At 42.6% G+C, this 26,483-nt stretch overlaps 1 protein-coding gene across 2 annotated transcripts in view; it reads right to left on the reverse strand.

The window, feature by feature from the left end:
* The window catches only part of EEFSEC (eukaryotic elongation factor, selenocysteine-tRNA specific), a 232,824-nt gene that overhangs the window by 75,289 nt on the left and 131,052 nt on the right, over nucleotides 1–26,483 (reverse strand). For both annotated transcript variants that reach the window (XM_056524840.1, XM_056524841.1), the window contains exon 6: nucleotides 4,568–4,724. In XM_056524840.1, the coding sequence (XP_056380815.1) occupies nucleotides 4,568–4,724 (157 nt within the window). The remainder of the gene's footprint in view (nucleotides 1–4,567; nucleotides 4,725–26,483) is intronic.

Consider the following 26,483-nt stretch of genomic DNA (forward strand, 5'->3'; position numbering starts at 1 on the left):
TACTGTATATAATACTCATATAAAGGGTCCATCCATGATGTATACAGACAACCCCTTGAAAGAGGTCATAGCAAAAAGGTGTTTGTGTTGACAACTGATGAAGGTCCCTGACTTTCTTTATAGGGTTTTAAGTATCTTTATTATTTAGAATTTACAAATTTATTTATTAAGCCATAAATCATTACTACATGCAATTCAATACTGCAGTCATGTTACTCCCCTGTCTTCGTAACCTTAAAGCAGTAGAAAAGGAAGGGAAAAAAAAGAAAGTAAGGCTGCTTTCACACTTTAAAGGACAACTGCAGCACAATGTACACTTATCCCCTATCTACAAGATAGGGGATAAGTGTTTGATCGCGGGGGGTCCGACCGCTGGGACCCCCCGAGATCTCCCTAACAGGGCGCCGCCATTAGCGCTCATAGTGAGCGCTAAGGCGCGTAGCGTCGACCCGACTCCTCCCCGTCCCCATACAGTTCTATGGGGGAGCCGAGGAGGCACGAACACTGCCTCCCCGCCTCTCCCATAGAGATGCATGGAGGAGGCATGCCAGCCGCAACGTCATGCTGCGGCCGGCACGCCCCCTGCACGGGAGAGCCGCGGCCCCGTACAGGAGATCGTGGGGGGTCCCAGCGGTCGGACCCCCCCGCGATCAAACACTTATCCCCTATCTTGTAGATAGGGGAAAAGTGTATATTGCGCTGCAGTTGTCCTTTAAGTTGCTCCGTTTTAAAGACCCATTATAATGTTCCATTAAGAAAACCCTTAAAACCCTTTTTTAAGGGCAGTTACAAAATTCCATTTAAGTCTATGGGATTTTTTGATTATCCATTATCATCCGTTATAGCCCGTCATGAACAACAGACATTTTTTGTGACTGGAGAAAAATCTGTGAATATAAAGTTTTTTCTCCTGTCACAAATAACGTCCGTTATTCATAACGGGTTATAACGGGTGATAACGGACAATCAAAAAATCGCCTAGACTTTAATGGGATTTTGTAACGACCTTTTAACGGCCGTTTTTAAGGGCTTTCCTAACGGGACATTATAACAGGTCTTTAAAATGGAGCAACTTATAGTGTGAAAGCAGCCTAACACATGACTGCAGGAACTGAAGGCACACACAGAATCTGTTTGTAGTCTGTAACCATGGAGACACTTAGCTCTGTGTATGTGCTGTAAACAGAAAATGGTAGGGAGATTTAGGTGTATGTGTATACTAGGGCTGCAATGATTAAATCGATATTATCAATATATCGTTGTCGACGAATCCAATCATTGATTAATCAAGCTCTGTTTCTTTGTTCAGCAAAAACAAGTTACAAATGTCATAACCCGCCCGCTCCCAGTGGGGAATATGAAATCACCGCACTGTAACTTCATATTTCCCGCTGGGAGCCAGCCGACCAGGGGCGGAGTTCAGTGCCACTCTCACCTCCATACAAGGTACGGAGGTGCAGGCACCATTAGTTAGGGCATAATGCGATCTAAGAGAAGGTCATTTTCCTTACTTTGCTGATCCCGTATGATTAACGTACAGGGCTCCCTACTAGTAGCGGGTTAGGGCGGGGAGGAGGCGTGCCGCTGCGAGAGTCGGCCGGCCCCTCTGACTATTACAAACTGCAGGCAAAGTAAAGGAATCTTCTCTTAGATCTCATTATGCCCTAACTGATGGTGCATGCATTTGCTTTAAATGCTAAATCAGTGTTTCCCAACCAGTGTACCTCCAGCTGTTGCAAAACTACAACTCCCAGCAAGCCTGGACAGCCAAAGGCATGTTGAGAGTTTTAGTTTTTCAACAGCTGGAGGCACCCTGGTTGGTAAACAACTGTGCCAAGTAATAAGGGGGGTTGGGGGGGGGGGGGGCGGCACAGGGGAAAAAAAATAAAAAAATAAAATAAACCTTGTTTACTTGTTTTAATATGCTTATTGTAATTATTATTATTATTTTTTTTTAAGTTAAGCCCTAAATAAAAACTCCTTTTAATCATTCTGCCGTTTTGCCCCGATTCATCAAGTAATCAATTAATTTATCAGCACAAATCGATTGTGCAATTAATTGTTTGTTGCAGCCCTCATGTATACAGTATTGGGGAGATTTATCAAAACCTGTGCAGAGGAAAAGTTGCCCATAGCAACCAATCAGATTGCCTCTTTCATTTTTAACAAGGCCTCTGCAAAATGAAAGAAGCGATCTGATTGGTTGCTATGGGCAACTGGGCAACTTTTCCTCTGGACAGGTTTTGATAAATATCCCCCTATGTTCTTAGAAAGGGAGCACAAAGCCCTTGCAATGTAAAGGTAAAGTGTACATAAAGCAAACATAAAAGAATATTGCAAAACAGTTTTCATTAACCCCTTAAGGACCGGAGGTTTTTCCGTTTTTGCATTTTCGTTTTTTGCTCCTTGCCTTTAAAAAATCATAACTCTTTCAAATTTACACCTAAAAATCCATATGATGGCTTATTTTTTGCGCCACCAATTCTACTTTGTAATGACGTCAGTCATTTTGCCCAAAAATCTATGGTGAAGCGGGAAAAAAAATCATTGTGCGACAAAATTGAAAAAAAAACGCTGTTTTGTAACTTTTGGGGGCTTCCGTTTCTACGTAGTACATTTTTCGGTAAAAATGACACCTGATATGTATTCTGTAGGTTCATACGATTAAAATGATACCCTACTTATATAGGTTTGATTTTGTCGGACTTCTGGAAAAAATCATAACTACATGCAGGAAAATTAATACGTTTAAAATTGTCATCTTCTGACCCCTATAACTTTTTTATTTTTCCGTGTATGGGGCGGTATGAGGGCTCATTTTTTGCGCCGTGATCTGAAGTTTTTAACGGTACCATTTTTGCATTGATAGGACTTATTGATCACTTTTTATCCATTTTTAAATGATATAAAAAGTGACCAAAAATGCACTATTTTGGACTTTGGAATTTTTTTGCGCGCACGCCATTGACCGAGCGGTTTAATTAATGATATATTTTTATAATTCGGACATTTCCGCACGCGGTGATACCACATATGTTTATTTTTATTTTTATTTACACTGTGTTTTTTTTTTTTATTGGAAAAGGGGGGTGATTCAAACTTTTAATAGGGGAGGAGTTAAATGATCTTTATTCACTTTTTTTTTCACTTTTTTTTTGCAGTGTTATAGGTCCCATAGGGACCTATAACACTGCACACACTGATCTTCTATGTTGATCACTGGTTTCTCATAAGAAACCAGTGATCAACGATTCTGCCGGATGACTGCTCATGCCTGGATCTCAGGCACTGAGCAGTCATTCGGCGATCGGACAGCGAGGAGGCAGGAAGGGGCCCTCCCGCTGTCCTGTCAGCTGTTCGGGATGCCGCGATTAGCCGCGGCTATCCCGAACAGCCCGACTGAGCTAGCCGGGAACTTTCACTTTCACTTTTAGCCGCGCGGCTCAGCTTTGAGCGCGCGGCTAAAGGGTTAATAGCGCGCGGCGCCGCGATCGGCGCTGCGCGCTATTAGAGGCGGGTCCCGGCTTCACTATGACGCCGGGCCCGCCATGATATGACGCGGGGTTACTGTGTAACCCCGCGTTATATCAGAAGAGCAGGACCAAGGACGTACCGGTACGTCCTTGGTCCTTAAGGGGTTAAAAATCTCCTGTTTTCAGTACTGAGGCAGATCTGTGCTTCCAAGGGTACAGACTAATAACAACCCCTATGTGTGGTGTTGCAGTCATAAAAGTTACATATGTCACTGCAACACCACAAGTAGTCTATTCATCAGTGGATTTATTTTACAGATGCAATGTTTTTGGCCATCTGCTATGGCCTATGTCAAGCTGTGGGGGTGAGACAGACCAAGCCCTCCAAACCACATGCACCTGGAATTATATGCAAGATGCTGCTCTATATGTATAACTCTACTCTGTCTCCTCTTCTACTGTTACTAGGTAGGGCAGAAGAAGTAACACACGACCGAAGGACCAGACTAGACAGGGCTTGATGCTGGCCACTGCTTCCTCATTTCCAGTTGCTGATCACAGTATAACCAAATATACCAACACTTTGCACTGGTGCTTGTACTAGGTATCGACCGATTATCGGCCGATATTCACTATTTCTACGTTATCGGTATCAGCAATTACCTTGCCAATAATGCCCCGTCCCCCCGGCCAGAGACCGCCATCACCCCATTGCCTCCCCCATCCCCGGTTTTACAATTACCTGTTCCCGGGGTCCGCGCTACTTCTGGTTCCTGCGGCGTCCTGCGCAATGACAAGTGACGTCCTCAACACAAGGGGGAATAGCCGATAACTTATACCGGAATATCGGTATAAGTTATCGGCTATCGGCCTGAAAGTTCACAGATTATCAGTATCGGCCCTAAAAAATCAATATTGGTCGATCCCTAGCTTGTACTATGGTAGTGATACAGATATGTGGTGTCCCTCATATATACTTGTCAATATATAAACAATACTCACTATATATGTACTGTATGTATCATAGTTTTCTCCTCAGATACTTCCTGGAGGTAGACTGGTAAGAATGTAAATTAGTTAAGACATGAACTCACTGGGGATTCGGACTTTGAACTTGCCGCTCTGCCCAAAGCTTCCTTCAATGGTGCCTTCCTCTCCTGTGGACAACTTCACCTTCAGTCCCACAAACAGCTGGATATTTGTCTCCTTTTTGAAAAGGGAACGTCCAATCACACTGTAGTCATCATTCACCTATGGGACAGAGAGATTGTAGCAGATCAGCACTCTATGTTAAGGTAAAGAAAGTACAAGATAAGTACATACAGGAAATAAAATGAGGTTTAGAGGGACAGACATAGCGATGGCCCCTTGCTCAAAGCATCTTATTATAGAGTGTGCCCTTTTGTGTCTCTTTCCAACAGTAATTGTTAGCTATGAATTTAAATAGTTCAGCCCCTTACATGTAATCGAATTGACAGTAGAATTCAGGTTGGCAGTGCCCCAGTACAAATTGCACATATGGTCTGTCCCCATTCTGTGCTGACCACCAAATCTAAAAGACATTATATGTGCTTGGTTAATATGCTGCCACCTTGTTTTTACTCTTAAAATGCAACTCTTAAATTGAAGTAAGGTTAGGCCTCTCCTAAAATACTGTTTTTGTAAGAGACCCATCTCTAGTCACTGTCTACCACTAAGTATGTGAGTCCATTTGCCACCATTATATTCCTCCTACTGACTCCATAACAGAAGGGGACAGATCAACATCATCCACACAATCAGCACTTTACTCTGCTATTGCTATACCCATTCCATCGATCACAATGAATAGCCCTTTAAAATAGAACTTGGCAAAGCAGAACACTGTCCCAATTTCCGTTCAGAAATTCCGCTGCAGCAGAGTCCCACTGAATTCAACGGAATTCTGCTGCGCTGTGCACATAGTGGAATTTACGAGCCAGAAGCTTCCGGCACAGAAGATCCATTTTCTGTGTCTGCACAAAGAATGAACATGTTCATAATTTGTGCGCAGTCAGCACGGTATGCATATCCATCTATGAGATGGCACATTCTGCAGTTTGCACGGAGATTCCACATTCCGTCGTGCGACTTGTCCCTACCCCATAGGTAGGGACAAGGACTATTCATAAGTATTCAGAATATTGGGCAGACTAGATGGGAAAAATGGCACTTATGTGCCGATACATTCTATGTTTCTATAACATAGCCTTACTAAAACTGTCCAGTTCTTAGACAGTGTACACTTAAAGGGGTACTCTGCTCCTAGACATCTTATCCCCTATCCAAAGGGACCCCCGTAATCTCTGCTGCGGCACCCCAGACATGCGGTGCACAGAGCGAACTTCACTCCGTGCCGGATGACTGGTGATGTGGGGCGGAGGCTCGTGATGTCACGATCCCGCCCCGCTAGTGACTTCACGGCCATGCCCCCTCAATGCAAGTCTATGGGAGGGGACATGATGGCCATCACGCCCCCTCCCATAGACCTGCATTGAGGGGGCGTGGCTGTGACGTTATGAGCCTCCGGCGCTGCTCCCGACACTCTAGATGAACACCAAGAGCAGCAGGGAGATCGCGGGATAAGATGTCTAGGGGCGGAGTTCCCCTTTAATGTGACTAGATACTCTAAGAATGTGCCATTTATCATAGTGGTTTCGGCTGTTTGATAAATCTGGCACATCTTTAGACTGTCTTGTTGAAGTTTACTCCACTTATTAGCTGGCCTAAACTGTGTTAGTTTAACTGGTTCAACTGGTGCAACTTTGGCGCACGTTGTCACATCTTTTTCCAAAGCCATGAACCCTAGCTGAAAGAAGCATAAAGAGAATTTAAAACACAAAAATGTGGTGCACAGCAGCTGCGCCAAAATGTGGGCACAAATTGTGTTAGAATTATGGTGCATTTTGAATGGAAAATCTGTCCCACGGTTTCTAAATACAGCACACTATTTCTTTAAGAACAAACACTTATTTGCTGACTAGAACCCTAAACGCTCCGCACACCAAGCACCTAATAGACATTCTCCAGTCGCTATGACGGTGCTGTGAACCGGTCAGACGTATATATTGTGCCAAAGCAAAGGTTGAAAGTTTAAGGGATATTAACAAACGATTGTGCAAGAGGGAAAAAAAAAAAAGAGATGTATATACAAATGTACTGAGAGCTCATAAATATGTAAGGTCAACATCATTTCAGCTTTTATTTCCAGCCAGTGAGTCTTTATTAGCGGTGTGAGCACAACACGACGACTTCCCCAACTTGACTCTCACTGTCAAGACAGCACTTAGCATGCCTGCACCGCTCAGCCAGAACCAAACAAAGCCGGACAGACTTCAAAGCCAGGAAATATTTATACTGGCGTCTGTTAGAGTAAGCACAGGTAACAGCGGGCACACGATGCACACCGCATTATCAGGACTCATACTCACTCGTCCCATTTTATGAGACGCACTGTATACTGAAGCATTCATCTAGAACACAGGACATGAAATATGGCATTAATTATCCCAGAGGGAAAAACAAACAAGAGCTGTCCAGCTTCTTATAATAAATGTACAGAGGCAGTAGAGCTGAGTTTGTAACTTTGCACAGCTTACAATAAACTAACAGTAAGTAGGGATGAGCGCACTTACAGTATGAATTGCTGAATCTGAATTTTGAGCAGTGAGGTCGCTCTGTTTTCCAAGTGATTTAATGGATAAGTCTGGTATGATTTTCAGGGAATTGGTGGACTTGGAAAGCGGATCTACTTTTTGTAGACAAGACTGCTGCTGCTTGAGATTCGGCAATTTATACAGTAAGTTTTCTCATTTCTATCCTTGGATTTTACACAGGACTTTATTATCCACAATGAAGACCCAATTGTACAATTGTACCATATACAATATTCCCCCAAAAGGATTTGGACCAATTTGAATTTAGGCGAATTTTTCCTCACATTGAGACAGTTAAAGAAGTGATCTGATTGTTAGCGTTCGTTTTTGTATAGAACCTGTAAAATGTTTAAATAGCACGCATTTCGAAGTTGAAATTGTAGTCATGAAGTCAAGGTCGTTTTGGGTAAAATCGGTAGAAAGGTACTGACAGACTTAAAATACAAATATACTGCTCACTGTGCACCTCTCAAAAGTGGGCAGGTGCTAGTCATGATAATCGCATGCGGGCAAAACCATGTCTGCCCGTAATGTCCAGTAGCTTCAGGATGCTGCTGTGGCATTGTGCAGATAATTGGGTATCTCGTGGGCATGGTTTCGCTCACATGTGATGATCGTGACTGGCACCCCCACCCTCTCGCCTTGGATGGTGCAGAGGGCAAAAAAAAAAAAAAAAAAAAAGAGAGAACTGGGAAGCAGAACACCAAGACAATCCCTTTAATTTATTAAAAATACATAGCTTGTTGCAACAGAACAGTAGCACATCCACAACATGTGACCATAGCCTCAGACGTAAAGGGTCCTCTGACAGCTTACTGAATAATATCATTGAATAGAGTCTATTAGAAGATGAGGGCCACACTAAAGCTATCTTTACACATCAGAATTTGGGCATAAAAAAAATGATCAAAACCAAAAAACTGCGGAAAAAAAGGACAAAATGGCTACTAATTCATTTTTTTCTGGTAGTTTTTATTTTTTGAGGATGCATAAAACTGTGTGGCAGCATAGCCTAAATCTTGATCCCTGTGCACTTCGAAACTAAGTGCCGTATTACACAGGGCAATTATGGGCTGAACAGGCCTATATCACCCTATATATAATAGGTTCTGACCACAAACAAGTAGTGTTCACTGGTTGATCGCATCATTTTGAAATGTCAAAAAATCCTCCTTCTTTGCCCAAATATCTCCCCGAGTAATAAGAACCAGCAATTGTGTGGCCCAGCACACATGGTAACCGAGATGTGTAACAGGCTTGCCAAATGGGCACAGATTAACAAGATTGGCGCTTGGGCTCATTGGTACTTTCTAAAAGGGCTCAGACTGCTGAGGGACAGATTACATCTACTCCTTGCCTCTGTATAAGCTGATCTATATAGATGGGATGCACACACACTATATATAGCACTGTTCATATTTTTTATAGGCAAGGGCCATATGTAAATAGCCTTTGCTGTCTCGGCTGCCGCAGCTCCTTCATTCTTAAGACTTTTATCACAATGTATATTTATGTATATTGTGTTTATTTTAGTTTCAAAGTTTATAATCTATAGAACCCTCAGTGCTTGGGGCAGCAACAGCGGCTAATTGTAACTCAATTGTGGCTGCTAACCCCTCGGCCCCCCTTTCCCACCACAAACAAGGCATCAAATCGCAAAGTGGGTATTATATTATCAGACATTGCTGGCAAACTCTCCGCAGATCCCAGCTCTGTGCTCCCCGATGTGTCCCTTCGCTGCATCCCGTGGCTCTGTTGTTTTTTAACGTCTGCAGCTTCTTGGCGTCTCCTGGTATCAATTACTGTTTGTTCTTGCAGAAAGTGACTGCCGCTAAGGTGAGAAACCCAAAATAAAAGATAATTGTGGCGCATTCCGTGACGCACTTTGCCAATATGACTGTAAGGAGGCGAAACAATATCAAGAGCACCTAAAAAGTCCATAGCAAATAACACAACACAGGCGGTGATATCTCCAGCACAGTGCTCCCTCACTACTACTACTACTACTACTACTGCACAGACCAAATGGAAAGAGCTTTAACTATTCGTTTGCCAGACGGACCATGTGCAGGCATATATCAGATTAGAAAATTGCTTTATGATGAATTCCATTATATAATATTAGAATTGTTACTAATAAAAAATACAGGGGAATGATGGCGTTAAATCTACACTGCTGGTCTATACATAACATTAGCAGAATGTAGGTGACAGACTATTCTATATTTTAGTTTCACTAATTCCCCTGTTCATTTTGTGCCGGCTGCAAGAAAAATATAATCTTTTTCTTTTATTGAAAAACTGAACAGTTGCTGTTGGTGGATCTGGTTTTACCTTACTTTTTTGTTCACAAGGGTGCAGAGTGCAGAACAGGCTGGGGGGGGGCTGATGAAAAGATAGCTGTCAATCACTGGCTGGTAGCCAGCCTGATCTGGATAGTATGCCATTTGTTTTCAAGTTCAAAGGTTATGAACACCTTTGCATATCACTTTTATTGCTATGTACTAGATGAACTAACATTCTTGCAACTGGTTTTAAAGAGGAACTGAGGTAAAAAGAAAACTGCAACCTTTAGATTAGGTTTGGAGCTTGGGGGGGGGGGGGGGGGGGCTGATCCCATACATTTTTATAGCATGGTGATTGATTATAGAGCTTTGTAGCCCCTCTGACAATTGATGTCGTCCACCAAAGAGGTGGCAACCGTGGTTATAATTTTGGCTGTGTTCAGAGTGGTGCCTGTAGAAGTAGGCATGCATATTTAATCTATGGGCATGTATTCAGCGCTGGCCACACACGCTCATACAGCAGGATCTTGTGAGAGCGCAGCCAGTCCTGAACACACGCCGCCTGGATATTTAATATGTATGTCCCCCAGCTACAGTCACCACACAGAACACACAGTCCATATTATTATTCGTGTTTATGCTCTCTGATGGATTACCTCAATTGTCAGAGGAGCTACAAATCCCCTATATCCCAGGAACAGGGGAAGGTTGTATGTGATCTATCTAATAACTACAGTAACTTTTTTCAGAGAGATCACAGGTCTTCTTTAAAGGGGAATTCCAGGCCAAAACTTTTTTTTATATATCAACTGGCTCCGGAAAGTTAAACAGATTTGTAAATTAGCTGTGAAGTTTGCAAGAACGAGAATAACACCAGGCACTGCTAATCCAATATAAAAGCCTCAATGTATGGGGTGAAAAGCACTGCTGTGACCTTCAGGGCAGATCTTCCTAGCTACGTGGAGGTGCAGACCAAACAGGTAGGTAATTCAAATATCAGAGTTAGACGAAGAGAAAAGAAGTCGCACTCACCACTGGAAGCAGTATAAAAAGTCTTGTCCTTTATTCACACCGGCAGAGTGGAAAGGTAAAATGCGGTCACACACGCGGGGAGTGAGAGCAGCCGCTCTCAAGATGCGGGGGCACACCACCAACGGCAACTAGTTTCGCGTCACAGACCTGACGCTTCTTCCGGCCAAACAAGGTGTACGCCTACCAACCCAGGTGGGTAAGTATTTAAGCGGCTTACAATGGGGGAGGTAAGGGGGCGTGGTGACCGTAACACATAACAAAAGGTGAAACAGAAAAAACCACAGACCATTGTAAAAAATATGTAAAACATACATAGTGCTTAAAAACAACTCCACCTGACAGAGGTAGAGGATTCACAAAAAAGCTGACAGATCTTGTTTGTCATTCATCCCCGTGGGTCCCATGGCTTTCAACCTAATAATCCAAAACGCCTCCCGACGTAAGAGGAAGGAATGCTTATCAACGCCAACGGGGACGACTTCTATTCTCTCGATTCCGGCAAACCGGAGACCCTCGCCTGTACCGCCATGACACTCAATCATATGGGCGATGAAGCGAGGGGACCCCTTGCCCGATTGTAGAGAATAGAGGTGCTCTCTCACTCGTGCATTTAATTTGCGCTTGGTTTTGCCCACGTAATATCTTTTACATGGACAGATAAGGCAATACACGATGTGAGTTGATTGACACGTGATCAACTGGTTCACAAATATATTGACCCCTCCAACGGAAAAATTTCTTTTGGACAGATTAAGCTTGCAAAACTTGCAGTTCCTGCACGGAAAATTTCCCTTCGGTGTCATTTTATTCAACCAGTGGCCACTTCCAACCTGAGACTTGTTTTTAGATTTTTTAATTAAATCTCCAATGGTGGTAGATTTCCTAAAAGTTACAATGGGTTTTTCTTTTGCTTCCTCTTCCATTTCTTCGTCGTTATCGAAATAAAACCAATTGTCAAAAATGCTCTTCTTTATAACTTGATTAATTGGTGAGTTAGCAAAAGAAAAAACAATGCGTTTATTGTTTTTATTTCTATAGTGCTTGCTTGTTTTTCCTTGTTTTTTCGGGGCCAACAAATCTCCCCTATCCTTCTTCTCTGCTTTTAAGTAAGCTTGTTCTATAATTGCGGGGGGGTAGCCCCTTTCTTTAAGCCTTACTTTTAATTCCTCCGCCTGTTGTCTAAAACTAGAATAATTGCTATTCACTCTTTTTATCCTTAAAAATTTACTGTATGGAATATTGTCCCTAACATAGCTGGGATGCGAACTTTTATAGTGAAGGAGGGTATTCTTTGAAATAGGCTTCCTAAAACCAGTCGTTGTTAGTTCGCCTTCATGGATAGTAAGGGTGATATCCAAAAAGTCGATAGAGAAGCCCCCAAAAAGATAAGTAAACAGCATATTGGCTACATTGCCTTCATTAAGATAGTGGACGAAGCCCTGAAACTCAATTTCTGTGCCTTGCCACACTAAGAGGACATCGTCCACGTATCTAAGAAAGAAGGCAATGTTTTTCAAAAAGGGGTTGCTACGGGAAAAAAACAGTCGCTTTTCCAACATAGTAAGAAATACATTAGCATATGTACATGATACAGGAGAGCCCATGGCCGTGCCATGGGCTTGCCTGTACCATTGGTCCTCATAGATAAAATCATTATTCTACAAGAGGAACCTTAAGGATTCAGAGACAAAGTCTCTAAACGCCCTAGACTTTCCTGCCTCACCGAGGAAGATGTCCATGGCCTCTATACCCGCATCATGTGGGATGCGGGTATAGAGGCTTTCCACATCTAGGGAGACTAATCTGTGGGATTCTTCGAAGGAGAAATTCTTGAAGGCTCCTATTAATTCTCCAGTGTCTTTTAACAAGGTCGGAATATGTTTCAGAAGTGGTGCCACTAGCCATTCTAAGTATGCAGATAGAGGTTGGGTGATAGACTCAGTGCTTGCCACAATCGGTCGTCCTGTCGGGTTGTTTAGGGTCTTATGTACTTTGGGCAGTATGTACCATCTGGCTGGTTTTGGGTTGGTAGGCAGGAGTTTTTCAGCAGTTTTTTCTGAAATAATTTTTCTTTCTACCTGACGCCTAAGAAGGGAACGGAGGTGGTCGGAGGTTCTCCTAGTAGGATTATCCTTAAGGGGTATATAGACAGAGGTGTCGCCTAACTGGCGTTCAACCTCTTTTTTATGTGCCTGTGTGCCCCAGACCACCACTGCCCCTCCTTTGTCAGCTTTAGTAATGATCAGATCTTTTCTTCTGCTCAACCACTCTAAAGCTCTTTTTTCCTTGAAAGAAAGATTACCTTTCCACTCTGCCGGTGTGAATAAAGGACAAGACTTTTTATACTGCTTCCAGTGGTGAGTGCGACTTCTTTTCTCTTCGTCTAACTCGGAGATTTGTAAATTACTTCTATTAAAAAAATCTTAATCCTTCCAATAGTTATTACCTTCTGAAGTTGAGTAGTTGTTTTCTGTCTAACTGCTCTCTGATGACTCACGTCCCGGGAGCTGTGCAGCTCCTATGGGGATATTCTCCCATCATGCACAGCTCCCGGGACGTGACATCATCATTGAGCAGTTAGACAGAAAACTTCAGAAGCTAATAACTATTGGAAGGATTAAGATTTTTTAATAGAAGTAATTTACAAATCTGTTTAACTTTCCGGAGCCAATTGATATATATAAAAAAAGGTTTTGCCTGGAATACCCCTTTAAGTAAAAGGTTTGTTCTGCTTTTCTTCTGTAGCTCGCATACTTTACAATACATTGTAAGCTGGGCGATTCCGACTAAGTTATCAACAGTCCTGGAGGTTTATGTATTTAAGGCTCACTATGTGCTGCAAATTAAATTAAAGCGCAACTGTCATGAAATTTTGGTGCAAGAACCTGCACACAGCCTTTGTACTGTGTGCAGGTGGTGGGTATAGCAATATTTTTACCTAAATTTGCAGGCTTTCATGACTGCAAAAAAGGCTTTTATTCAAAGCCACTGACAGTCGGATAGGCGTGGCGCGAGGTACGCGTTGCCCAGCCGCCGCCACGCCCACCCACACGCCTACCCCATATATCTGCGCTGGGACCTCTGTGTGATTGACACACAGGTCCCAGCACACACGCCCTTCAGCTAATCTAACCTGCACGCAGCTGTGAGTCACCCCGCCGCAGTCTTCCTCCTCAGTGCGCCTGTGCAGAGCAGCGCACAATCAGGTTAGTTCTCGATACTAGGTGCAGAGAGTGCGCAGGCGAACTGAGGAGGAAGACTGTGGCGGGAGCGAGCGCTTGCTGGATAGCACACAGCGGTGCGCAGGTTAGATTAGCTGAAGGGCGCATGTGCTGGGACCTGTGTGTCAATCACACAAAGGTCCCAGCGCGGACATACGGGGTAGGTGTGGGGGTGGGCGTGGCAGGGCGTGGCAGGGCATCGCTTACCTTGCGCCACGCCTATCTGACCGTCAGTGGCTTTGAATAAAAGCCTTTTTTGCAGTCATGAAAGCCTGCAAATACATGAGGTAAAAATATTGCTATACCCACCACCTGCACACAGTACAAAGGCTGTGTGCAGGTTATTGCACCAAAATTTCATGATAGCTGCACTTTAAAGGGGTACTCCACTGCCTCAGCATTCAGAACATTTTGTTCCAAATGCTGAGTGCGGATGTCGGGGCTCGTGACGTCACACCATGCCCCGCCCCCTCAAAGCAAGTCTATGGGAGAATGCGTGGTCGTGGCCGTGACGTCACGAGACCCAAACGCTGAGGCAGAGGAGGTCCCCCTTTAAACCTATCAGAACTGAGCTTAGATTAACAACTAGAAGAGGAAAGAACTATCTGACCTATCAGGGAGAAGGCTATCAGAGTAAGCACAGACCGATTTCCAGCAGCCTGCAGTGTATTGTAATACATGCAAGCGGCAGATGACAGATAAAATGTTTACCTAAAACCAGCTGCAAATATGGATTTATTGTATACACTGAACTGCCACTTTATTGGAGACACCTGCAATTCCATGACAGAAACTTTCCTGTTATCCTGTGCCTTTTCATAACAGACACAGCAGCATCTGTGGGCGCCCAATTTTGGCAGGTGATGTGCATCAGAATAAATGCGAAATACTAATTTTTCTTATGAATTCAGCCTAAAAAACTGCAAACACTACAGTCAGCATCTCATGAATTTGAATAGGGTTCCTGCAACCCCTCATGGGGATAATCCTTATGCAGAACTGTGGCACTTTAAACTGCACATTCACGTAATAATTCCAAATTGTTGAAAATTCGGATTGTTGAAGCGGATCTTGTAGTATAATACATAGGAGATTTGCAATATGCAAATCCAACGCGGGTGAACATACACTAAAAGAATTAGTGTATGTTCACCCGTGTTGGATTTGCATATTGCCTATTACCTATGGGGTACATGTGTTGCCCCTCGGTTATGGTTTAGAAACATATTTCTACTTACTTCCACTTGTTGGTCCGACTATGTAATAAGGTGCTTGATTTAATAAAAGGCATTGTTCAGGATTCTAAATAAAAATAAATAAATACAAATAAAAAATTGTCTACTTTTTCGTTTTCTCCAGCAACAGCACCACAGCTGTCTATAGTTTATGCCTGGTACTGTACCGCATACCAGAATGTGAATACAGCCATCATTGCTGCAAGTCAGCTCTATTATGGGGCATTATTTACAGCTGACTTTGGTATGGGGTGCCAAGGCTACTTTGTAAGAGTGAAAGCAATGTGTGCACTGAAAAAATATGCCAAGCCATGACCATAAAATGCAAAATATTTATGCCCCTTCCAATCTTCTAAATGTTGAAGCACGCATTCACTTCACCCTCCTCTACGTCCCATGTCATCATGAAGTGCAGGTCACAGGACAGAGCAGGTTTTTAGAGTTTTAGATCTTCGAAAGTTAAATTATTTACAAACCTGCAAATATTTTAATTGTGTAAAACAGAACTATAAAGTAAGTGGGCAGAAAGTATTTACATAGGCGCCTATTCTGCACAAGACTAAAGTGAAGTAATGGCTGAAAGAACCAAACAAAAACCATTAAAGCCAAGCCCAAATGAAAGATCAATGCATTTAAATCTTAAATGCATCTTAAAGTGGTAAAGCAGACATTTATCCTGATATATGTCCATTTTACAATCTTTTCCTTTGTTGAGTGGCACCATTTATGATATATCAGCTAGAAATGGAGTGATGCACTGTTCTTAGAATACAATATAAAGTCAAGTTAAAAGCAAAGAAACTTTACTAATATATCACTACTTGGGAAAGGAAAAGGAGAGGTAATACCAATCATCCCCACTGGAGCATTTATCTAGCGGAGGAACAAAAGCCGAACACCACATAGAGAAATGCTGCATGGAACCATGTATACTGTATAAGTATTTTTAGTGAGAAATATGCTGACCATTTCTTGTGGTGACCAGTTCTCTATGGGTCAGTATGAATCCAATGATAACAAACTTGAATAACTTTTGTTTCGTTTATGGCAAAAAAAAAACAACCTCTGGAGTTGTAGCACCTTGGATATTGGGTGCGATGCAGTTAAAGGGGTACTCCGGGGAAAACCTTTTTTCTTTTAAATCAACTGGTGGCAGAAAGTTAAACATATTTGTAAATTACTTCTATTAAAAAATCTTAATCCTTCCTGTATTTATTAGCTGCTGAATGCTACAGAGGAAATTCCTTTCTTTTTGGAACACTGATGACATCACGAGCACAGTGCTTTCTGCTGACATCTCTGTCCATTTTAGCAACCATGCATAGCAGATGTATGCTAAGGGCAGCATGGTGGCTCAGTGGTTAGCACTGCTGTCTTGCAGTGCTGGGGACTTGGGTTCAAATCCCACTAAGGACAACAATAAATAAAGCGTTATTATTATTATTATAATGACGTCAGCAAAGAGCACTGTGCTCGTGATGTCATCAGAGAGAATTCCAAAAAGAAAAGAATTTCCTCTATTTCCCCTTCAACATCGGTTCTCCATCATAGTCTTACTTGTTGAGCTACAAATTTGTTGTTTTCCACATATCTATGGAGTTGTGTTAGGGTTTGTTTTTTGTGCCATGAGCTGTAGTTTTTAACGGTATTACTTTTGTGTAGTTCTGTCTTTTTGATCAATTATTATTATTATAATTTTGTGATGTCCTGTAACAAACAAAAAAAATCAGCAATTTTGGCATTTGTAATTGTTTTTGCGTTTCCGCCATTAACAGAGCAGGATCAGAAACGTTATAAATTTAATAGTTCAGACAATTATGCACGTAGCGACATTAAATGTGTATTTTTTCTATTTCGTACAGTGTTTTATTTTTAAAAAAATGAGAAAAGGGGGTGATATGAATTTTTATTAGGGGAGGGATTTTATTATATTTTTAAAAACATTTATTTATTTATTTATTTTTTACCTATGGCTTACAAATTTTTATCCCTGTACAAATTATCCCTGTACTGTGACATCACTGCATATTATCCCTGTACTGTGACATCACTGTGTGTATTATCCCTGTACTGTGACATCACTGTGTGTATTATCCCTGTACTGTGACATCACTGTGTGTATTATCCCTGTACTGTGACATCACTGTGTGTATTATCCCTGTACTGTGACATCACTGTGTGTATTATCCCTGTACTGTGACATCACTGTGTGTATTATCCCTGTACTGTGACATCACTGTGTATATTTTCCCTGTACTGTGACATCACTGTGTATACTATCCCTTTACTGTGACATCACTGTGTGTATTATCCGTGTACTGTGACATCACTGTGTGTATTATCCCTGTACTGTGACATCACTGTGTATTATCCCTGTACTGTGACATCACTATGTGCATTATCCCTGTACTGTGACATCACTGTGTGCATTATCCCTGTGCTGTGACATCACTGTGTGTATTATCCCTGTACTGTGAGATCACTGTGTATAATCCCTGTACTGTGACATCACTGTGTATTATCCCTGTACTGTGACATCACTGTGTATTATCCCAGTACTGTGACATCACTGTGTGTATTATCCCTGTACTGTGACATCACTGGGCATTGTAATATTTTATATGTGGGGGCACCGGACAGGGGGCATTATTACTATATGTAAGGAGCAAAGAGTGTTTTGCATTTGGTATATTATAAGGAATTTCTGGGGTGGTACAGTTTTTATGCGCCACAATATGTTGCGGTATTGTATTCAGAGGGTGCACTGTATGGCAAGGTTATTTTAGAGGCGCAGTGAGTAATAGTATTATATTCAGAGAGTGCAGTGTGTGGTAGTATTATATACAGAGTATACAATGTGTCAGTATTATGTTCAGAGGGTGCAGTGTTTTGTAGTATTATCTACAAAGGATACATTGTGTGGCAGTATTATATTCAGAGGGTATATTGTGTGGTAGTGTTATATACAGAAGATACAATGTGTGGCATAATTATACTCAGTGGGTATGGTGTGTGGTAGTATTATATTCAGAGGATCCAGTGTATGGCAGTATTATATTCAGAGGGTACAGTGTGTGGTAGTATTATATTCGGTGTGTAGTAGTATTATATTAATTATTGTTTTCATATAGAGGATGCAGAATACACTGACAATGTGAGGAGCGAATGCCATCTGGGCATTAGGTTCTTCAGAGTCTGAGGGAAGATTTAGCTGGAACAAGTCCTGGTGGTATATACCAGCTGAATTAGATAAAGAAAGACTATAGAGAAGACATCACCTGTAGTCACTGATATCATTGTGTATTCTCCTCACTATAGAGTATACGCCCCCTGTAGTAACTGATATCATTGTGTATTCTCACTATAGAGAGAACGTCACCTGTAATCACTGATATCATTGTGTATTCTCCTCACTATAGAGTATACGCCCCCTGTAGTAACTGATATCATTGTGTATTCTCACTATAGAGAGAACGTCACCTGTAATCACTGATATCATTGTGTATTTTCCTCATTATAGAGAAGACGTCACCTATAGTCACTGATATCATTGTGTATTCTCCTCACTATAGAGAAGACGTCACCTGTAGTCACTGATATCATTGTGTATTCTCCTGACTATAGACAAGACGTCATCTGTAGTCACTGATATCATTGTGTATTCTCCTCACTATAGAGAAGATGTCACCTGTAATTACTGATATCATTGAGTATTCTCCTCACTATAGAGAAGACGTCACCTGTAATTACTGATATCATTGTGTATTCTCCTCACTATAGAGAAGACGTCACCTGTAGTCACTAATATCAGTGTGTATTCTCCTCACTATAGAGAAGACGTCACCTGTAATTACTGATATCATTGTGTATTCTCCTCACTATAGAGAAGACATCACTTGTAGTCACTAATATCAGTGTGTATTCTCCTCACTATAGAGAAGATGTCACCTGTAGTCACTGATATCATTGTGTATTCTCACTACAGAGAAGACACCCCTGTAGTCACTGATATCATTGTGTATTCTCCTCACTATGTCCCATCGGTGCTGTAGTCACATGTAAATTTTGCAGTGATGATGGATGAAACAACAACTCCCAGCATAACTTTACCAAGTTTACCACAACTTAGGTCATACTGAGAGATGTAGTTTTACATGGTAAAAACATCTTTAGCACTTTACCATTATGTGGCAATTGGCATATTCGATTATTATACTGGAAATAATTTTCCGCAACGTGCTACACCACTGACATCCATCACTACAGGCTATAAAATTACTTTGGGAGGGTTGTATGGGGTATCAATTTTCTACTGCCCCGGTTGACACAAACCCTAGCAACGCCACTGTGTTCAGTCCATGACACTCAATTGGCCCACCAGTAGTAGCAACCTAACTTTTTCACCGGTTGCTGATGTATACCAGTTATGTATGTAGGTAAGTATGGGCAAAGCTAGATGCGAATGATCCCCTAGCCTACAATATTATATGGAAGAAAAGGAATGACAAACGCATTCGGCACATTTGTGGCTCAGACCTGCAGTCCCTTTTGACCACGCTACATTATGTGGACCTTTATTTTTCCAGATGCAGAGACTATGATGCCAGGTTACGTATCCCCCTCACACTGATTTGACTCCTTTGCCCAGTATTCACCTCCACACAAAACCCATAGGTATTTTATTACACTATTTATTCTATGCGACTATGTAGGTCTAGTTATTAGGACAATATTTTTTCATTGGATTATTTTTTTTTTTTTTCTTTTATGGGATTGTAGCATTTCCCAGCCAACATAAACTAAACTACGAGAAACAAATAAATAAAATCTTTCTATCAGAATGAAAAAGAATTTTTTTTATGAGCGTAAAGCTTGTAAACCTTTGTGTGTCCTCTGTTGTCTGCCAGTTGTAGACAGAGTTAACGTGCATTTCTTGTAAGTCAGTTCTACTGCCAACCCAAACAATATGTCCTTAAACTATGGCGGCATGGACAGGATTCCAGCCATATTCAAAAGCAAATTCCCAGTTCTCAGGTGAAAAACTATTTTTGGCATATTGCCTATCTATATTATATATATATATATATATATATATATATATATATATATATATATATATATAAAACTCAATGTGTGTGTGTGTGTAGATATTATAACATGAAACTTGGCACACATGTTACTTATATGTCAACAACAAACATAGGATAGGTAATTTAACCCTTACTCACCCCAATTTGCCTGGGGCAGGGTTTATGTTTAAAGTCCCATACAAGTCTAGGGGAAATATAGGTTACTGCATAATTTCCAAACTGCTGGAGATATTTCAATAATACTTGGTCACATGTTACTTATATGTCTATTTAAAATATAGGATAGTAAATTTAATCCTTAACTACTCTCATTTGTGAGGGTCAGGGTTTTTGTTTAAAGTCCCATGCACATCAATGGGATATCCATGTTCCTTCATAACTTCCGTACGGCTGGAGATATTTCAATACCTGGTACACATATTACGGGTAGGGACAGGAGGACGGGACAGGAGGACGGGACAGGTGGACGGGACAGGTGGACGGGACAGGTGGACGGGACAGGTGGACGGGACAGGTGGACGGGACAGGTGGACGGGACAGGTGGACGGGACAGGTGGACGGGACAGGTGGACGGGACAGGTGGACGGGACAGGTGGACGGGACAGGAGGACGGGACAGGAGGACGGGACAGGAGGACGGGACAGGAGGACGGGACAGGAGGACGGGACAGGAGGACGGGACAGGAGGACGGGACAGGAGGACGGGACAGGAGGACGGGACAGGAGGACGGGACAGGAGGACGGGACAGGAGGACGGGACAGGAGGACGGGACAGGAGGACGGGACAGGAGGACGGGACAGGAGGACGGGACAGGAGGTCGGGACAGGAGGTCGGGATAGGAGGTCGGGATAGGAGGTCGGGATAGGAGGTCGGGATAGGAGGTCGGGATAGGAGGTCGGGATAGGAGGTCGGGATAGGAGGTCGGGATAGGAGGTCGGGATAGGAGGTCGGGATATGGGTTTGGGATATGACAACAATATATGAGGACGGGTTATGAAGTCAAAAGCTTCCTCCTTTGTTTATTTTAAAGTTAAAGGAAGGGAATCAGGGTAAATTAGGCCATAACGATAAGTACACGACTGACTATATGTTGGATAGCGCCATGTGCAGTACCTGTTTTGGGTGCACTCATGCCATATGATGTATGGTAATACAATATACAAATACAAAGACAGCTCCATACGTAAAGTAATAACAGAATTGTCTAATGTCTAAATAATGCGCTACACAATTAAGAGACATAGTGGTCTTGGCTGCCTACCTATCTGTGGCGCCCCACTCAGTCAGCAATGTATAAGTGCTTACCCCTAAGGCCAGCTTTGATATATAGATTTTTTTTCACCATAAATAAATCTTACTTGATCATTACATCTTCCGAAACTCAGTAATTTGGCTCCTGCATATCAGGACTGGGTGCCAGGCTGCTTGTAAAATGCTTGTTAATATAGAAAGAAAAGCAGACTTCAATCTCTAGAAGGAACTCTGCAGAGTCTGTTTGCTCTTGTGCTGACTGCCAATAAATAAAATATCACCTTTCACATGGGCACTGAGGTAATGGGGCTTTTCTTTGGCAAAGCTTTTCCTGCATCAAAGAATATATTCAGTACACAAAGAGGACGGCAAATATCTCTCAATGCAAGTCAGTTCTATGAAACTAATATATCATATATATATATATATATATATATATATATACACACGGCTACTCAAATTTACTATATATATATGTGTATATATATATATATATATATATATATATATATATATATATATACACATACACACACACACACACACCAGAAAAACTCCGGTTTTACTGAAAATCAAGTTCCAGGCATGGCTACTGTTGTCATTAACACCTTAAGGACTGAGCCCTTTTTTTGCAATTCTGACCACTGTCACTTTATGCATTAAAGGGGTACTCTGGTGCTAAGACATCTTATCCCCTATCCAAAGGATAGGGAATAAGATGCCTGATCGTGGGGGTCCCGCCGCTGGGGACCCCCGTGATCTTGCACGCAGCACTCCGTTATAATCAGTCTCCAGAGCATGTTCATGCCGGGTCTGTTATTGGCGATCACAGGGGCCGGAGCATTGTGACGTTATGGCCCCGCCCCCATGTGATGTCATGCTCCGCCCCTGAATTCAAGCCTATGGGAGGGGGTGTGACAGCTGCCCCCCCCCCCCCGTGATCGCCAGTAATCAGACCCGGAGCGAACATGCTCCGGAGACTGATTATAAAGGGGTGCTGCGTGCAAGGTCTTAGCGCCGGAGTACCCCTTTAATAACTCTGGGATGCTTTTACCGTTTATTCTGATTCCGGGATTGTTTTTTCGTGACATATTCTACTTGAACATAGTGGTACATTTTCAGCGTTACTTGCATCCTTTCTTGGTGAGAAATACCAAAATTTTATGAAAATGGAGCATTTTTCTAACTTTGAAACACTCTGCTTGTAAGGAAAATGGATATTCCAAATAAATGATATATTGATTCACATATACAATATGTCTACTTTATATTTGCATCATAATGTTCAAACAAAATCTTCAGCTCACCTCCCAATGGTTTTGCGCGGATCCGCAGCCTGGTCCAGCTTGATACGTAACATTGGAAGAAATGTGTTCTGGATCCAGCAATTCCTTAAAACATAACATTTTATTTGCAATCCAGTGACACACTGCAACATGGATGCGTTCCGAGCGCATGCGCGCTCTTGATCAAGAGCGCGCATGCACTAAAAACGCGTCCATGTTGCAGAGTGTCACTGGCTAGGTGGTGTGTTGTGAGTGCTCTTTAACAAGATTTTATCGCTTTGGATTACAAATAAAATGTTATATGTTTTAAGGAAATGCTGGATCCAGAACACATTTTTTCCACTGTTAGCCATTGTAAACTTGACATGTTTTTACTTTTGGAAGACATCAGAGGGCTTCATAGTTCAGCATCAATTTTCCAATTTTTCACAAAAATTTCAAAATCTGAATTTTTCAGGGAACAGTTCAGTTTGAAGTGGATTTGAAGGGCCTTTCATGTTAGAAATAACCCATTATAAAAACTGCACACCTCAAAGTATTCAAAATGACATTCAGAAAGTTTGTTAACCCTTTAGGTATTTCACAGGAATAGCAACAAAGTGAAGGAGAAAATTCAAAATCTTAATTTTTTACACTCACGTCCTTGTAGAGCCATTTTTTGAATTTTTACAAGGGGTAAAAGGAGATACATCCCCCCAATTTTTGTAACCCCATTTCTCTCGAGTGAGGAAATACCTCATATGTGGCTCAGAAGGGAAGGAGTGACAAAAGGATTTTGGAGAGTGAATTTTGCTGAAATGGTTTTTGGGGGGCATGTCGCATTTACGAAGCCCCTATGGTGCCAGAACAGCAAAAAAAAAAAAAAAACACATGGCATACTATTTTGGAAACTACACCCCTCAAGGAACGGAAAAATGGGTACAGTGAGCCTTAACACCCCACAGGTGTTTGACCACTTTTCGTTAAAGTTGGATGTGTAAATTTTTTTTTCACTAAAATGCTGTTTTTCCCCCAAATTTTATATTTTTACAAGGGGTAACAGGAGAAAATGCCCCCCAAACTTTGTAACCCCATTTCTTCTGAGTATGGAAATACCCCATGAGTGGACGTCAAGTGCTCTGCTGCCGCACTACAATTAGAAAATTAAAATTTTTATTTTTCATTTGCATTCGTCATGAACCTCGCAATTCGTCATGAACCTCGCGGCTCGGCGTTTGCTGACTTTATCCTTTCAGGTGCTCCGGTGGGTTGGAGAGTCTCTCCTAGGACTGTATGCACCTTTTCCAGCCCATCGGAGCACCTGAAAGCTTAACTAATTTATGCAGGCTAAAGTCAGCAAACGCCGAGCCGCGAGGTTCGTGACGAAATGAATCACTGTAATTTGCTCATCTCTAACTACAATGCTCAGAAGAAAAGGTGGAAAGTAAATTTTGCTGAAATGTTTTTTTGTTTTTTTTTTTGGGGGGGGGGGGGGGGGCATGTCGCATTTAGGAAGCCCCTATGGTGCCAGGACAAAAAAAAAAAAAGCACATGGCACACTATTTTGGAAAATACACCCCTCGAGGAATGTAACAAGGGCTACAGCGAGCATTAACACCCCACATGTGTTTAACAACTTTTCGGTAAAGTTGGATGTGCAGCACTAAAATGCTGAGAAGAGAAGGAGCGCCATTGGGCTTTTGGAGAGAGAATTTGTTTGGTATGGAAGTCGGGGGCCCAGAGCATTTACAAAGCCCTCCGTGGTGCCAGAACAGTGGACCCCTCCACCACCACACACACACGTGACCCCAATTTGGAAACTACACCCCTCACAGAATTTAATAAGGGGTGCAGTGAGCATTTACACCCCACTGGCATTTGACAGATCTTTGGAACAGTGGGCTGTGCAAATGAAAAATAAAAATTTCTAAAAATCTGTCAGACACCTGTTGGGCGTAAATGCTCACTGTACCCCTTATTACATTATGTGAGTGGTGTAGTTTACAAAATGGGGTCACATGTGGGGGGGTCCACTGTTCTGGCACTATGGGGGCTTTGTAAACACACATGGCCCAATGGCGCTCCTCTTCTGAGCATTGTAGTTCGCCCGCAGAGCCCTTTACATCCACATATGGGGTATGTTCTTACTCAGAAGAAATGGGGTTACACATTTTGGGGAGCTTTTGTTTCTATTTTGGGTAACACCAGTAGTTAAAAAAAAAAAAGATCTTTTCATTTTCCCATCCAACTTTAACGAAAATTCGTCAAACACCTGTGGGGTGTTAAGGCTCACTATACCCCTTGTTACTTTCCGTGAGGGGTGTAGTTGTCAAAATGGGGTCACACTGTAAAATCAGCCACCCCTGTGCAAATGACCAGTTTAGGCCTCAAATGTACATAGTGCACTCTCACTCCTGAGCCTTGTTGTGCGTCCACAGAGCATTTTACGTACCCATATGGGGTATTTTCGTAGAAGAAATTGCGTTACAAATTTTGGGGGTCTTTTTTTCCTTTTACCGCTTGTGAAAATAATAAGTATGGGGCAACACCAGCATGTTAGTGTAAAAAAAAAATTAGTTTTCATTTTTTTACACACTAACAGACTGGTGTAGACCCCAACGTTTCCTTTTTATAAGGGGTAAAAAGAGAAAAAGCCCACCTCAAAGTTTGTAACTTAATTGCTCCCGAGTACGGAAATACCCCATATGTGGCCTTAAACTGTTTCCTTGAAATATCACAGGGCTCCGAACTGAGAGAGCGCCATGTGCATTTGAGGACTAAATTAGGGATTCCATAGGGGTGGACATAAGGGTATTCCACCCCAATGATTCCCAAACAGGGTGCCTCCAGTTGTTGCTAGACTCCCAGAATGCCTGGACAGTCACCGGCTGTCCGCAAATGCTGGGAGTTGTTGTTTTGCAACAGCTGGAGGCTCCGTTCTGGAAACACTGCCGTACGATACTTCTTTTTTTTTTTTTTTATTGTGGTGGGGGGGGGGGGCACAGTGTAAGGGGGTGTACATGTAGTGTTTTACCCTTTAATATGTGTTAGTGTAGTGTAGTGTACTGTAGTGTTTTTAGGGTACATTCACAAAGGCGGGGGTTTGCGGTGAGTTTCCTGCTAGGAGTTTGAGTTTGTACTTTTGCAACAGCTGGAGGCACACTGGTTGGAAAACCTTCAGTTAGGTTCTGTTACCTAACTGAAGGTTTTCCAACCAGTCTGCCTCCAGCTGATGCAAAACTACAACTCCCAGCATGTACTGATCGCCGAAGGGCATGCTGGGAGATGTAGTTATACAACAGCTGGAGGTACGCAACTACAACTCCCAGCATGGCCAGACAGCTGTTTGCTGTTCGTGTATGCTGGGAGTTGTTGTAGTCCAAGTTTAGAAACCACTGCACTGTGACCTCCAAACTGTAGCCCTCCAGCTGTTGCAAAACTACAAGTCCCAGCATTCCCAAACAGCAAACAGCTGTCTGGGCATGCTGGGAGTTGTAGTTTTGCAACATCTGGAGGGCTACAGTTTAGAGGCCACTTTATAATGGTCTCCAAACTGTAGCCCTCCAGAAGTTGCTAGGCAACTCACCGGCTTCCGTAGTCTGCACCAGGGAGCCAGCCGCTCGTCATCGCCGCCCGCAGCCACCGCCGCCGATAAGTGACCTCCGGCGACGGTCACAAGACAGTTCCCCCGTTCTGCCCAGACTACTGTGGGTGGACAGAATGGGGTAACCGAACTTTAACCCCCCCCCGCCCCCATTTGCCATTGGTCGGACGCTTCTGACCGACCAATAGCAGGCATAGGATGGGTGGCACCCCTGCCACCTCACTCCTATCCCTTCAGGGGGATCGTGGGTGTCTTGGACGGCCCCTATACCCCTTATTTTCCGGGTCACTGGAGACCCGTATGACCGGAATCGCCGCAGATCGCCGGTCTGCATACAACGGCGATTTGCAGTG

This window comes from Hyla sarda, chromosome 6 (genome assembly GCF_029499605.1).
Source record: "Hyla sarda isolate aHylSar1 chromosome 6, aHylSar1.hap1, whole genome shotgun sequence".
Lineage (NCBI taxonomy): Eukaryota > Metazoa > Chordata > Amphibia > Anura > Hylidae > Hyla > Hyla sarda.